The sequence below is a fragment of the Trachemys scripta genome, chromosome 4 (assembly GCF_013100865.1).
Source record: "Trachemys scripta elegans isolate TJP31775 chromosome 4, CAS_Tse_1.0, whole genome shotgun sequence".
Lineage (NCBI taxonomy): Eukaryota > Metazoa > Chordata > Testudines > Emydidae > Trachemys > Trachemys scripta.
This window is the reverse complement of record NC_048301.1, coordinates 46,677,414-46,694,140: the sequence shown is the minus strand read 5'-3', so window position 1 is coordinate 46,694,140 and position 16,727 is coordinate 46,677,414. Positions and strand designations below refer to the sequence as shown.

The 16,727-nt window shown below is 43.0% G+C and overlaps 1 protein-coding gene across 1 annotated transcript in view; it reads right to left on the bottom strand.

The window, feature by feature from the left end:
- Positions 1–15,137, bottom strand: part of SNX6 (sorting nexin 6) — a 47,622-nt gene extending 32,485 nt beyond the window's left edge. Inside the window, exons 1-4 of the mRNA XM_034768651.1 lie at positions 15,034–15,137; positions 14,896–14,943; positions 7,483–7,587; positions 6,713–6,823 (exon numbers count right to left, since the gene is read on the bottom strand). Coding sequence (XP_034624542.1) covers positions 6,713–6,823; positions 7,483–7,587; positions 14,896–14,943; positions 15,034–15,039 — 270 coding nt within the window. The 5' untranslated portion in view covers positions 15,040–15,137. The remainder of the gene's footprint in view (positions 1–6,712; positions 6,824–7,482; positions 7,588–14,895; positions 14,944–15,033) is intronic.
- Between the last annotated feature and the right edge of the window lie 1,590 nt (positions 15,138–16,727).

Here is a 16,727-nt window from a genome sequence, read left to right as displayed (position 1 = left end):
TGAAATGAGTCAGAGTACTTTTGAATTCCTCACCTTCTTAGTCAAAGCTACAGCCCTTCAAATAAGGGCACAGTAATGCCTTGTCTACACTACACAGTTTTATTGACAAAAGTCGGCTTTTGTCGACAAAACAGTGGAGGTGTACACACTGAAAGACTCTTCCCGCCGACGTAACTCCTCTGCTATGCTGACATAATAAAAATCACCTCTATGAGTAGCATAGAGCTTTTTGCGACACAGTTAGAGCGATGCAGCATCAGTGTAGACACCTCAGCTGGTTATGTCACCTTAACTGGCCTCCAGGTGTCCCACAAAGTCCATCATGACCGCTCTGGCCAGCGGTTCAAACTCTGCTGCCCTGAAGGTACACAGATATGTGCCCCTCCCCTGTTTAAAGGCCCAGGAATTAGTGAAATTCCTCTTCCTGTTTGCTCAGTGTGGACAATTTATACAGCATCTTCCCAGCTGACCATGCTGGCTTTATGCAGCTGATGCTCTCCCGCATGGAGCACACTAGAGCTGTTGGATCTGCTGAGTACATGGGGAGAGGAGGCGTCTATGCAGTCGCAGTTTTGCACCAGTCAGAAATTTTGAAAGCTACGGGCTGATTGCTAGTGGCATGCAGGAGAAGGGGCATGAAAGGGACACACAGCAGTGTCATGCTAAAATCAAGGAGATGAGGCAGGCGTACCAAAAGGCAAGGGAGGCCAACCATTGCTCTATAAGGAGCTGCATGCCTCCTTGGTGGCGACCCCAACTACATCACCAAGAGCCCCATGGATACTTTGGAGAGCAGCCAACGGACTCGACCCCAATGAGGAAGTGGAGCTGGAGGACGATGTGGAGTACTGGCAGGGTCGTCCAGTGGTGCAGCAAGTCAGGACCTCTCCGCCACTCCAGAGAGGTCTAGCCAGTCCTAGCACTCCAGCTCTGCATCCTGCATGCCAGGAGAGGGGAGCTCCAGTAAGTGCTCATTTTGCTTTGATACTGCATGGTGAGAGGAGATTGAGCTCTCATGTACTTTTTTATATGGTAGGGATGGATAAGAGAGAAATTAACAACAAAGCCCCATCTACGCAGTGGGGTCACACCAGAAAAATTTGTTAATGTACACAGGGATGTCCTGGGAATCCTTCATAGAAATCTCTAGGAAGCTTTCCTGTAGGTATTCTGCATTCCTCTGCCGAAGGTTCCTTGGGAGACCTGCCTTGTTTCTCTCCCTGCTATACGAAATTTTGCCGTGCAACCCAGCAATTATTTCTGCAGGGAACAGAGCGGCACACAGGCGAGAGGCAAACAGAGCTGGTTTGAAGCCACACACATGCAGAAGATGCACCCTTAGGAGTGAGATATAAGATTTGATTACGCTAGCCTGTGAAAAAGGGTACAAATATTCAGAATAGGCTCGCTGGACACTTATAGTAACCCACTTCGCAAACCACCCTTTGTCCCTTCTTGCCCATTCTCCCTTGCCCACCCCACCCCATAATCGGGACTCGTGCTGACCTCTGTGTTAGCCATGGGACAGTGAGTAAGAGGTGTGTGTACATTTTGTGATTCATGGCTGGGAGCACATTCATAATACTGTGTCTGTTCATTGTTTCTTTGGCTTCTGCAGATGTGCCCTTGAGGACCTACTACTCCAAAACAGCAGAGTGCCTCCATCAGATAAGGCAGCAAGCCAGGAAGAGTAAGGAGGATATAGAAGAACAGGAGTACTTGTGGCACCTTAGAGACTAACAAATTTATTAGAGCATAAGCTTTCGTGGACTACAGCCCACTTCTTCGGATGCATATAGAATGGAACATATATTGAGGAGATATATATACACACACATACAGAGAGCATAAACAGGTGGGAGTTGTCTTACCAACTCTGAGAGGCCAATTAAGTAAGAGAAAAAAAACTTTTGAAGTGATAATCAAGCTAGCCCAGTACAGACAGTTTGATAATAAGTGTGAGAATACTTACAAGGGGAGATAGAGTCAATGTTTGTCTATCTCCCCTTGTAAGTATTCTCACACTTATTATCAAACTGTCTGTACTGGGCTAGCTTGATTATCACTTCAAAAGTTTTTTTTCTCTTACTTAATTGGCCTCTCAGAGTTGGTAAGACAACTCCCACCTGTTTATGCTCTCTGTATGTGTGTGTATATATATCTCCTCAATATATGTTCCATTCTATATGCATCCGAAGAAGTGGGCTGTAGTCCACGAAAGCTTATGCGCTAATAAATTTGTTAGTCTCTAAGGTGCCACAAGTACTCCTGTTCTTCTTTTTGCGGATACAGACTAACACGGCTGTTACTCTGAAACCTGTCATTATGTAAGGAGGATATGTTTCACAAAATGCTGGATTCAACAGATGCAGCACATAGCCAAGCCAGAGCATGGAGGGAGACAATCAATGAAAGACTCAGGCTTGATAGCCATGAAAGGACACAGGGGCAGGAGCGGATGATAAAGTTCCTGAAGGGCCAGACAGAGATGTTGAAGTCCCTTATTAACCTGGAATCTGAGCACATCCATGCCCAACTCTCCCTCCCACCACTACAGAACTCCAGTCCATGCCCTCCCCAAACTTTCCCACCACATTTCTCGCGTGTTCCCAGTCCCTCACAGTACTCCGTGCATTCCACACGTAGGGACTGATTTTCCAACGAAAGCTGGAGTTACACCCAGGTGTGAGAGCTCTACCGTGAGACTGTTCCTCGTTTTCATATTCCCTATTTGATCAAAAGTTTGTTTTATCCCATTATTAAAGTTGAGTCTTTGAAATAAAATGAGTCTTTATTTGTGATATACATACATCGCTCAAACACAGTGGCTGTAAGTAGCAATATTTGCTCCTTGCAATTAATGATCAGGAAGCAAGCACTACAGGCAGCAAGTAAACATTACCTGGCCAAATGCATCATATAAAGATGCATTACTGGGAATCACTGTCAAAATGCTCCTTCAAAGCCTCCCTGATTCAAATAGCCTCCCGCTGCACCTCTCTAATTGCCTTTGTATCTGGCTGCTCAAAATCAGCAGCCAGGCGCTTGGCCTCAGTGGTCCACGCCTGGGGAAATTCCCCCCCCCCCCCCCCCACACACACACACTTCACAAGTATTATGCAGAGTACAGCAGGCCGCAATGACCATCAGAATATTATCCTCATTGAGGTCTAACCGGCCAACAAGACAGTGCCAGAAACCTTTTAACCGGCAAAAGGCCTATTCAATGGTCATTGAGCACCTGCTGAGCCTGTTGTTAAAGTGCTCCTTGCTGTTGTCTAGGTTCCCAGTGTAAGGCTTCATGAACCACGGGAGCAAGAGGCAGGCGGGTCTCCAAGGATCACTATGGGCATTTCCACATCCCCCATTAGAATCTTCTGGTCTGGAAAGAAAGTCCCAGCGCGCAGCTTTCTATACAGTCCAGTGTTCCGAAAGATGCATGCATCATGCACGTTCCCTGACCACCCCACATTTATGACAGTGAAACAGCCATGGTGATCCACCAGCACCTGCAGGATCATGGAGTAGTATCCCTTTCGGTTGTTGTACTCCATCACAAAATGGTCACGGGCCAAATTTGGGATATGTCTTCCATCTGTCGCCTGCCGCAGCTAAGGAATCCCATTGCCTCAAAGCCATTTATTATTTCCTGCACATTACCAAGAGTTACAGTCCTTCATAGCAGGAGGCAATGAATGGCCCTGCACATTTGCATCACCAACCTCCCCCCGGTGGATTTTCCAATTCCAAACTGATTTGTGACTGACCGGTAGCAGTCTAGAGTTGCCAGCTTCCACACAGCAATCACCACTCCCTTTTCCACAGTGAGGGCAGCTCTCATTCTGGTGTCCTTGCACCACAGTGTTAGGGCAAGCTCCACACACAGTTCCAGGAAGGTGGCTTTGCGCATCCAAAAGTTCTGAGGTCACCGCTCGTCATCCCATGCATGCATCATAATGCAATCCCATCACCCAGTGCTTGTTTCCTGAGCCCAGTACCAACACTCCACTGTGGCAAACTGTTCCGTGAATACCAGCAGCAATCTTGAGTTATTTGTTTCCCTGGCAGACAGCAGGACAGACACCACTGATTCACTCTGTTTCGCAGCCCATGAAATACTGCAGTACCAGCCACGTTGCGTTCATAATGCTCATCACCAGAATGGTCAGCAGCTCAAGATCTATGCTGTCAGGCAGAGACAGCAGGCACAGAGTTTACAAAGGCTGCTGAAAAATGGCACAAAATGAAGTAGGAAGCCCATGGAATGATGGAACGGAAAGAACTGCATCACAGGATGGCGAGCATGTCCCCATGATTCACCGCGATCGGTTCCTAGAACTTCCAGTGGCAAAAGGTGACAAGTTGCACAGTGGGATAGCTACCCATGATGCAATGCTCTCTCTGTTGATGCAAGAGCAACGACTGTGGACGCACTCAAGCCAACACAAAGAACACTATGTGGACGTGCTCCACCGATGTTATTAAAGTGATTTATGATCGTCGACTTAACGCTGTGGTGTAGACATGGCCTAAGTTGCTTAAAACTTTTTAGACCTGAACTCCTGCTGTTCTCCTCCCTGCTCATCGTTAATACCCTTATGGCCAAAAGTCACCTGATGAACAATTTATGGAGCATACTAGCCCAATGCCCCATTTTCAAGTCATGGTTTCCTTTCATATTACTAAAATGTTATTTTCTGGGTCCAAAAATCTACTTACAGCTGGCCTTATGAAAATTAAACACCATTTCTGATTCACTTAATTAACTTCTGTTAACTATTCTGATGTTTCTTTTAAACAAAGGGGACATTGTCAAGGTATTTTCAAAAATTGTTTTAATGCCCTCCGTTCATATTTTCTGAAAAAGCATGAAATTGGAGTCATTTTTCTACCATTCATTGCACACTAAGTTGTTATTGCTAGGCTGCTGGCATTAAAAAATACATTTGTTGGAAAAGAGATACGAACTTCACATACAGTAAATAAAGATACAGTAGGTAAAGTTTTGGGCCATTTAACCTTTCAATTATTTTATAATATGGTGCACTAAGTTAAAACAATTCATCTAAACTGTTCCTGAATTACTAAGGCTATGTCTACACTATAAGCACTATAGCAGCACAACTGCAGCTATCCTGCTGTAGCATAGACACTTTCCACAGAGACAGAAGGAATTTTTCTGTCACTGTAGTAAATCCACCCCCGTGAGAATTCTTCCATCCACCCAAAGGTGTCGATACCAGGGCTTAGGTCAGTTTAACTACATTTCTCAGGGGTGTGAATTTTTCAACTAGACTGTACACCAGGAAGCAAAAGTATGCTGAAGTCTAAACATGTTAATATAAACTGTTTAAGAACAACTTCTCATTTCACTTTAAGCCCTTACTATGCAACTCAGAAAAATTAATCTCAAAGCATTAACAAACCAGCAACCAGCTGACAAAGGGCTGGTCTACACTGAAAATTTACATCTGAATAGCTAAGTCTCTCAGGAGCATGAAAAATCCACACCCTTAACAAATGTAGCAAGGTCAACCTAACTCGGAGTGTAGACTGCGCTAATTCTTCCATTGACCTAGCTACCGCCTCTCAGAGAGATGGATTAACTACAGAAACAGGAGAACCCCTCTTGTCGCTGTGGTGAGTGTCTACACTAAAGCGCTGCTGGTGTGCCTCTATCATATTAAGTATAGACATAGCCTAGGATAACAGGTTTATTCTTCTCAAGTACCTCTCACCTCTTCCATTTCAGGATTAAAAATTAATATGATCAGATTTGTGATCAATTAAAATGGTGCATCAGGATGGACAATGTGCATAAAAGTATTAAACAAAGATTTTTTTTCCCTAAAAAAACCCCAATATTTTAGTTTTGAATGCTTTTAAAAAACCTTCAATTAAATGTGTAGAAGATATTATTTTGACATTATCAAAAAGATAAACGTCAAATATTTCCATTTTAAATCAATGTATTGATGTTAACGCTAGCTGCATTTACAATTACTTCTTTCATCATGTAACTAACTACTTCGGAGACATCCATTCCCCGAAGGCCTGAAATAAGTCCAAAGAGGGAAGTCCTCTAAATTATGTATTATGTTTTCTTTGTCCTACTTTAAACCACATTTACTATTTTCTTTGAATTAATCCAAAGTGAAAATTGATTCTACTCCTCCTAGAGTAGAAAATGGATTCTACTCCTCCTCCTCCAATTAGTAATGGAACAAAATTCCAAGAGCACTGATGACTTTACAGCTTAATACTGAACTCTTGCCATTCCAGCTACAAAGGAAACAAAAAACTCAACTCAGCAAACAATAAGTTAAACATTAATTCCTGAAAACAGGAATGCCAAGTTTCACAGTTCACGTGTCTTCTATGTTTTAATACGTTTTAGACTAAACGACACAGATGCAACATTAAGCCACTCAAAATTCTTGGAGCAAAGACGAGACAGGCACAATGCAAAAAAACATGTTATAACGAAGATTACACTGGCTCACCTAAGAATTTGTTTCAACATCTGACTTTGTGAAACTGCCTAACGCAATGTAGTAAAACTTCAGGGCCTGATTTTGAGAGAGGAAGAGCACCTATAGCACCTATTAGCTTTAAATGATATAGTGCTCAGTACATGTGATAATCAAGTCCTCAGTCTACAGCTTTTTATAAAAGAACAAGACAAATAAAATGAAAGGTTTAGAATACTTACGATGTAGCCTGCATAGTCTTCATTTTCAACAAAGGAATCATGAAGCCAGATAAACTCCTCGTGTTGCCGAACAACAGAAAATTCATTTTGTTTAAAATTTGGTAAAGAACTCTGCAAAGAAGGGGGCTTTTTTCAGATTTAAGTATTCAAATGTTTACACTACTATATCATGTTCTATAATCTCAATGCCGAAAAGTAGTCTAAACTAGAAGAACAGTAAAACAACCTTAAATTCTACTAAAAGTAAGCTGCATCCTGAGTAACAATTTATCTTCTAAATGTTTTGTAAAATAAAAGTAATCTATTTTATAGTACTAACATCATGAAACGACAGTACCAATATACCATCAAATCAATCTATAAGTTACTTAGAATATTAAAAAGTAAACCTGAGGCAGAACACACTACTAGCCTGAAGTACATTGTTCAAGTCTGGAGTGAATAATGGAGAAAACAATGTACACCACACCGAGGAATACAAGAGTGTGATGGCTCCAAGAGTGAAAGGCTCCAACAGCAAGCCTGCCACTAATTTAACAAAGTAAGTGTGGGAATCACAAGGCAGAATACAATAATCTATAGAGAATCTCAAGTAAGTTCTTGTAAGTAAGTTATGGTTTTACCTTTTAAATCAACATTTTTTGAATGTTGAATTTTCTTTGTTGATTACTTGAGGCTGACAATGTATCTTGAATGACAAACTATTACTTTCTCATTTTTTAGTTAATTTATTACAATTACACATCATCCAGATACAAGGCTGGGTTTACCTTGGTATGAACAGTGAATTTCACTTTGTCCCTCTCGCTAAGAGCATCTGAAATATCCACTTGCAGGGCAGCATCAGTCTGGAGATCTACATTTATTGCTCTAAGCTAAACAAAGAACATCAGTTTAGACTTAATAAAAACTAAACGAAAATAGCACTTCATTTCTCATTCAGCACGAGCTGATACGGCACTGATGGGCACCCTTATAACACAACGGACGGAAAGAACAAAACTACAAAGTGTAAAAAATATAGCCATTGAGAAAACAAATCCCAACCCACATTTCTTGCAGTGCACAACCATGCATGGCCATTTCATCTATTATGCTTCCTTGTTTGTGCCCTATTATTAGTATTTGCATTTTTCATTGTATATTGTTTGTTAACTTGCTCACAATTCAGAAAAGCAAAAGACACTGTAAATTTTAAAGATTTTGAATTCTAAACAGATGGATTTTTTTCCGAAATTTTACATTATTTTATTATTTACTCACATCTCTAAAGAGCATGTAATATGAATGGATAACTTTAAAGGTGCCCTCAGGGGGGAGAGGGACAGTTTATGCTTTTTGTTTCTTTATGATAGTCAAAGGAATGATTTATTTTTAAAAAGTCTTTTCAATTTTTTTTTTTTATTTGAAACTCTCATCTTGTCTACCTTAGAGAATATGGATAGCCAGAGATGTGTTGGGATTATCACAAATACTATCCATCTCATTAACTGACATGATAATATTTTTATTCAGACTGCATTAAAACGCCTTTTGTTTCTGACATCTATTTTTAACTAAACACCCCAGGCCTTTAGTTATGGGCTGAGAAAGCAAAAAAAATTACCTAAGAAATCCTCCAACTTGCCAGGAAAAGCCAGACTTTACACTACTGATACTGGTAAGGTAAAACAAGCTGAGAATTTTGAAACCATACACTTTCAGACCTTTGTATAGAAGCAAAATGGGCACAAACTCAAAATTTTATGTATGTCTACTGTAGGTCATGTGTAGAGTGGCTCTAATTTGAGGTTTCAATAAGTCAGCCTGAAGATTCTCACAATCTACTAAGAGGAAGTGGATCTAAAGATTCAATTTAGGCCAAATTTTTCAATAGTTAAGTCTGGACCCACAAAGACAAAATTCACAGTCATGGCAGAAACTGTGGATCAGGTGCTTCACTCGTTCTAGGGAAAAACTAAAGCCAGAAGAACTAGATGGGGGACTTCAAGTTGAGTGCTGTGGCTAACAGCTCTCCCTCCAGCAACTAAGTCTCTCAGTAGGTGCCAAAAAAAAAAAAGAAGAGTCTGGGCTCCGAAGACAAGAAGGGGGTGAACAATGGCTACTGCCTTGCCTCTGGATTGTATACTCCCCCACCCACAATGGCAGAATTCTGATTAAAAAAAAAAAATCTTCCAAGAGTTACTGCTGTTCCTCATCTGGTAGTGGTAGAATAAAGAGGTAAGAAGGAGATCAAAGGAGAAGCAGGATCTAAATCAGGGGTGGGCAATAATTTTCACAGGGGGGCCACTCCACGAATTTTGGTAAGTCGTCACGGGCCACACATTTCTACTCTATTAATGGAGGGGATGTGGGGACTGAGAGGGAGTTTGGGTGCAGGAGGGAGCTCCAGGCTGGGGCAGAGGATTGGGATGCAGGAGGGGGTGCAAGTTCTGGGAGGGAGTTTGGATGCAGGAGGGGGTTCTGATCTGGGACAGGGGTTGGGGTGCAGGCGGGGGTGCGAGGTGCAGGCTCTGGCTGGGAGGTGCTTACCACAGGCAGCTCCCAACCAGCAGCGCAGCAGGGCTCAGGCAGGCTGCCTGCCTGCCATAGCCCAACGCTGCTCCCAGAAGCAGCTGTGGCTGACTGCTGCTGGCACGGCTCTGCGTGCCCTTGGGGGGGGGGAGGGGGCAGTAGGTCTCCGTGCGTTGCCTGCACCCGCAAGCACCGGCCCCGCAGCTCCCATTGGCCAGTTTCCAGCCAATGGGAGCTGGGAGGACTGTGCTGGGGCCGGGGGCAGCACACACAGCCACCTCCACCCACGCCAGGGGCGCGCAGAGATGTGCCAGCAGCAGCTGGCTACTTCCAGGAGTGGCATGGTGCCACGGCAGGCACGCAGACTGCCTGAGCACCCCGCTGCACCGCAGGACTTTTAGCGGCCTGGACTCAGAGATCGCGAGGGGGCAGAGGAGGCTGGATTGAAATGTTAGACAGGCCAGATCTGGCCCGCAGGCCGTATTTTGCCCACCCCTGTTCTAAATGCTACTACCCAAGATAGTTGAAGTTGCACTTTAGTTTCTCCAGGAAAACCCAGATTTCCAGGTTACAGTCCCATCCATCAGTGTGAGGTTGGAAGTCCAATCGCACTGAAGAGAAAATGAAGGGAACTCTGAGATGAGCACTCTATACCGTTTCAATGAGAGTGGATAATCTAGAGTTATATCCTTAATTCACCCTGTAGATCATTCATAGAATAAAGTAATTTAACACAAAATCTCTCCTCTAGTCCCTGCATGTGCAGGATATATGTCTTGAATATGCTGGAGTATCTGGAGGACTGTGGCATTAGTATCCTTTTTCTTTAGAGATATAGGTCTCATGAAACTTATAAAAATTAAAAAGGTTTATGCATAAGCAACACTAATATCTACTTAGATGCAAGTCTCACCTTGTGCAATTCTGCAAAGCACAGGAGACTTGATTAAATAGTATTTATTACTGCTGTAAATTCACATTGAGGTCTGAATCAGAATTCTCATTCAAGGTTTCAGTTCCTTAATTATTGCAAGGAACAAACAGGCACCCAAACATTTTAAAAGTATGAAGGTTACTTTGAAACCTTCTCATGCATCATTATCTAATTACGCCATCGATAATTTTTAGTTATTTGCAGTTTTATATTTGTGATATCCATTTTTAGCTATGAGACAATTGGCTATTTTGTTTTTGTAGTTTCTGCTGAAGTGTCAGGTTTTGTAGCAAAACATCCTTTCATACTATACCCACAGAGCAGCTTTTTCATAGAAAATTATAAAGACTGCAAGTCAAGTGGCAAAGTCCAAATTTCAAAATGGTTATGAAAATACTATCTCATGCTGTGTCACTACCAACTCTGTAGCATGTAAAAACAAGTGTATCATTTTCTATGGTAATCTCCTTAATGCTATTAATAGTTAATTTGCAGTACAGTGGGTAAAAGACAAGTTTGGGTTATTCAAATAATACTTCTGTAAACTGACTTGCATGATGACAGAATGAAGAAAAATCTGTTTTGTATAGTTTAATGCCAGAAGGGACCATCAGATTATCTATTTTAATCTGACCTCCTGCATATCACAGCCCATTAAATTTTACCTAGATACTCATATTTTGAGTCCAGTGACTTTAGCTGAACTAAATTTAGTTCTCAGGAGACTAAACTGTTGTGTGCTATAGGCAGAGAACAAGAGAGACCAAGGGCTTGTCTTCACTAGAAGGATAAATCGACCTAAAATACGCTATTCCAGCTATGTGAATAACGTAGCTGTAGTCGACATAGCTTAGGTCATTTTACCCAGGTGTCTTCACTGCACTGTGTCGATGGGAGACGCTCTCTGGTCGACTTCCCTTACTCTTCTCAGACCGGAGTCGACCAGAGAGCGCTCTGCCGTCGATTTAGCAGGTCTTCACTAGACCGTCTAAATCGCCCTGAAGTGCCACCAATCTCTGAGGCCTCTGCAATGGCAGGGAATTGATTAGGCAAAACATGCCCAGTTGATCCTAGCAGGTGATCTACTCCCTATCCTATGACAAAGGCAGAAAAAAAGCCAATGTCCCTGCCAATCTGTACTAACTTGCTTTGTTTTCTTTCACCGTCTTTCCAAAGAGTCACACAAAACTAAAAAGGGTGCAGTGTAGACTTCTAAGGTTCAGTACAACAGTGATTTATACAATGCTTGGAATACCAAAGCAATTTTACTTTTATATTTTTTCCACGACATTAATGTCAAATGTAACTTTCTCAACACAAGCCACTATTTTAAGGACAAAAGTAAATAGGACAATTGCAAACAGTAAGAAAACACTGTTGTGATGGATGGCTTGCCCAACAGATACAAATGTACTTCCTCTACAAACCTTGGAGAGTTTAACAATATGTTAAGTTATGCTACGTTGCTTGCCTGGCAACAGGACCATTTTCATTTGCAAAGGTAATGAAGCATTCTATAAATGGTATCAAAGACAATCAGAAACCTGAAGGAACTTTGTGAGCCACTGTGCAACAAGAATAAATTCTTTGTATTTTTGGGTATTGACTCAAAAACAATGCTGTCATGCCACAATAGTGAAGAAATTGCCCTACTCCATACATCACTACCTGCAAGAAAAAATTACTATCAACAGATGGCTTATTGATAGAGAGGGGAAGGAAAAAGAAAAACCTGGGCTATACTGCAGACTTTCACAGACATGCGGAAAGTCTAAACCAACAGGTTGTGAAAAGCACTGGCAGCCTAATTTTAGGGTGGGCATGCAATTATGCCAAGCGGCACATAATGTTTCTATACATCAATTCATACTTTATGGCCACCTAGTAGAACTTCTTGTAAAGCAACTAAAATCAGTTACAGAATCACAAAATAAAAGCTAGTTTCTCTACTTTGAGCACAAAAAAAAACCAGCTTTTATTTAAAGTAACTGGAATACATTGTGGAGGCTGAAAATAAGAGTAACTGCTCTTGGGGTACCTCAGAGAGAAGGAACCTGACCTCAGAAGAGGTTGGGTCAAGAGTAAAGTATCATCTTGGGCTGTCTCTCAAGGTCAAAGTAGGTTTCAAACACTACTGTGAGGAAGCTGGCACAGTCGAGTCAAACTACTTGCGGAATGCCAGGTCTTGTTATGTCATATAATTTACAGTAACATCTACACATCCATTGTTAAAAAATTAAGAGCACTGTTGACATGACAGTGTCTGAACTCTACAGAGGGAAGGGGGTGGAGATACACAGTGAGGAAGTCAATTAATTTAATCAAAGGCTGGTGTACAGTCCTTCACTAGGGAGTGTGGGATGACCTGTGCAAACACAGGAAGGTGATCAAAAAGAAAAAAGGCCCAGGGAAATTCCAACTTACAAAAGAGCACTTGTTTTTACTATTGCCACGGAAAAGGGCTGCTATGCTTTTTAAGACTCAAATAGCTGAATCTGAGGCCAGGTCTACACTACAGACCTATATCGCTATGTCACTCAGGGGTATGAAAAATCCACACTCCTGAGCAACGTAGTTATACAAATCTAACCCACAGTGTAGACAGCTTTATGTCAATAGGAGAGCTTCTCCCATCCACATAGCTACCACCTCTCACGGAGGTGGATTAACTACACCAATGTGAGAAGCTCTCCTATTGCTGCTGTACATGACAACGAGCCCTTCAGAATAGCTTGCCTGTGCTCCTTTCATTTATGTTTACATTATGATCAACTACCGAGAACCTGCAAAGAGGCCTGGTAGTTAATGCTGGGAATTTAGATTCAGAATAAATGGGCAATAAAAAACAGGGTCTGAAAGTAACATCAGCTGAAAAGTTAAAGGAAGGGATGGTGATTATGTTGTTTTGTAATAATTATTTAGCACCGGATGTGAAAGGAAGAGAAAGAAGAGAGGCTCCTACTGGCCACTTCAAAAGGTATACTTGAAGAGCTGCTTAGTCAAGACCCTTGACTAACATATTTTTAAACGAGACAGTACTATGAACTCATTACTACAGGAGCTTGTAGCAGTAGTGGGAGGGAAAATATAGGATTTTCCAAATAAGATCAGTCTACTGATATACAAAGACCTGCAACTATGGCCATTATCTAATGCTTCAGAGAAGGGCAACCTATCTATTACTAGAAATATCACACACGTTCACTCTCTCTTGCTTCTGCAGTGGCTGGCATTATAAGTGCTCACTGATCATTCTCCCCACCCTCCCTCTCTTATTTACTCTGCATTTTTCTGTAGGAATACTAACGAAGGCTCTACAATACACTTGCCAAACAGTGCAAGTCCACAAGAGTAATAATCCTTCCTGACCTCTTATTAACTACATTTTATGCTTCAGGACCAAAACCAATTAAATCTTAACATATATGCCTACACACTGTTATTGGTCAAAATTACTTGTCGCCCTTTAAAAATCCAGCCACAGAACTTAACTTTATGCCAGATGTGTCACATATATGATGTGCATGATGTATTTTTGTGGTCTACATGGCAGTTTCAGAATCTCAGCTTTCATTTTAAGAAGTTCCTAATTTTAATGGGGTTGTCTAGATTAGCTATCACATGCTAGCTAACCCCAAACCAAACATGACTTTTCCCCCTCAATCTGGCTGGTCAAGGTCAATTCTTCCTAAGAGACTGACTTAAGGCAAAACAATATGAACAATGGTTACACCAGTTTAAGTGCATCTACATTGCATTTTTCAATCAATCTAGTTAAACTGGTACATTTTTCTAGTATAGAGAAGGTCCAAACAGGGAAGAGGAAGAGAAACAAAGGGCAGAAATAGGTGCAAGCCCAACGGTTAGAATATTTTCCAACTGATAGTGAACACAACAATGGAGGTACTAAACTAATCGTAAATAATTAAGTAACAAAAATTCTGTTACTAAAAGTCCTAGTTGCACACAGACTGTGGCACGAACCTCCCATTGTTATCAGTGGGAGGTCTGCTGTAGACTGAAAAAATAAGATAGTGTTAATTTATTACCTAGGCCCTGGCCTATAATTAAAGATGGAATTCAGTGCTCTCCATCAAATCTGTCACCCCTGCTCAATGTAATAGAAGATTTAAGAAGCATATATAGGAGAGAAGAAAAGATTGAGTGAGAACTATACAGATGCAAAATATGAATCTCCTAAAATACAAATAAACCTGGATTAAGCTACTTTTAAAAAAAAGCTATTTAAAAAAAAACACATGTGAGTGGAGGGAATAGAGGAATATAAACAACAGGCTAAAGTATACTCGTTAAACTGTGTTGTTTCTATCCTGACAAGAGAACAATCCCAAACCATAATTGCATTTAAAAACCATCAAAACAAATCAGTGTCCGTAATGGCATTTAGACACCCGGACCGTTATGGAGAAGAGGAGTTATGACCAGGGTGTACAACTGGAACTAAGATTAAGGTAAAATGCACACAAAAAGCCCAAGAAAAAAACGCCGCCGCCACCATATACCCACCCCATACCCCAGTGTGAGGGGCCCAGGAACTCGCAGATCAGACCCCACAACCCAGCCACAGGGGCCCCGGATCCTGCAAAACAGAACCGCCCCCACCCCGCCAGGGACCCTCAGGCCAGAGCCGCCGCCCTCCCCCGGGTGCCAGGCGCCGGCAGGGCCCGGTCCCAGGTGCCAGCGGCCCGGGAGCCCCCGGGACAGGTGCACTTACTCCTCTGTCCTCTTCGGAGAGGAAATCTGGGCCGTCGTCCGAGCCTTCCTGCTCCGGGGGGGGGAGACAAAGCGCACAGGTTAGTGACCCGACCACACGCCCCTCCCGCCCGACTCCCAGCGGCGCCCAGACACCCACCATCATGGCTGCTCCCAGCGCGCCCTCCCTCCGCAAGCGCAGGCCCAGCCCGCCAGGCAGCCCGGAGCCGAGGGGAGGGGCCGGACGGAGCTAAAGCGGGAGGCGGAGGCGGAGCCAGTGCGCTCCTCGGCCGGCCCCTCCGTCACGCTGCAAAGGGGGGACGGACCCGGCGCTCCCGTGGAGAGGAGCGGGGCGCTGAGAGCCTCCTTGGGGTATGGATCAGGGGCGTGGCTGGGGCTGGGCAGGATCTGGGTCTAGGGAGCGCTGAGGCGAGGCTAAGGCCTCCATAGGCAGATAGGCGGCAGTCCTTACTGCTTACCATCGCTGTAAAAATGTACACCTTAGTTCCAGTCTGGCTTTGTCTAACTTTAACTGTGGATCATATTCTACCTTTCTCTGCTGGACTGACAAGCTTATTATTAAATATTTGTTCCACCTACTGACTATAAGCAAGTCACCATTAGCCTTCTCTTTGTTAAACTGAATAGATTAAGATCTTTGGCTTGGTCTACACTACCCCCCCCCCCAATTCGAACTAAGGTACGCAACTTCAGCTACGTGAATAACGTAGCTGAAGTCGAAGTACCTTAGTTCGAACTTACCTTGGTCCACACGCGGCAGGCAGGCTCCCCCGTCGACTCCGCGGTACTCCTCTCACCGAGCTGGAGTACCGCAGTCGACGGCGAGCACTTCCGGGTTCGACTTATCGCGTCCAGACTAGACGCGATAAGTCGAACCCAGAACTTCGATTTCCAGCCGTCGAACTAGCTGGTAAGTGTAGCCAAGGCCTTTGAGTCTGTCACCATAAAGCGGGTTTTCTAATCCTTTACTTTGGCTCTGCCTTGAACCCTCTCCAATTTAGCAACGTCCTTCCTGAATACTGGTCACCAGAATTGAACAGAGTATTTCAGCACCAGTGCCAAATATAGAGGTAAAATAAACTTTCTGTTTTTTACTTGAGATACCCCCTTTTTATGTATCCCAGGATTGCATTAGGTGTTTTGGCCACAGCATCACAATGGGAAATCATGTTCAGCTGATAATGCACCACAACCCCCAAATCTTTTTCAGAGTCACTGCTTCCTAGGATAGCATCTCCCATCCTGTAAATATGGCCTACATTCTTTGTTCTTCAGGTCAGGTTCTCCCTCCACCCCAAGTCATCTTTTCTCAAGATTAAACATGCCCAGTTTGTTTAACCTTTCCTCATAGGTCAAGTTTTCTAAACCTTTAATCATTTTGGACTTAGTACACTGCAGAATGATACAACCTTTTTCACAGCTGCATCAGATTGTTGACATATTCAAATAGTATATGAGCAAGTATTTAAAGACTGAGTCATAATACTATGCACAAAAGGCAGAGTTAAGGTGGCTCAGAGAACGTCAACTGGCATTTCCTGACTTTTGAGGGTTTAAATGTGTAATCTTAACTTTCTGTTCAGGTTCATATACTGTGCTCAGCGCTATGTAGGGTGACCAGATGTCCTGATTTTATAGGGACAGTCCCAATATTTGGGGTTTTGGCTTACAGAGGTGCCTATTACCCCCACCCCACCCCCTGTCTGGGCACCCTAGCACTATGGTACCTGAGGTAACAGAGGCCTGATTTTCTGAAGTGCTGAGCACTTGCTACCCCTACTGAAGTCAATAGCAGCTATGAGTAGTTTTTATTAATAGAATATCTGAGTTTTT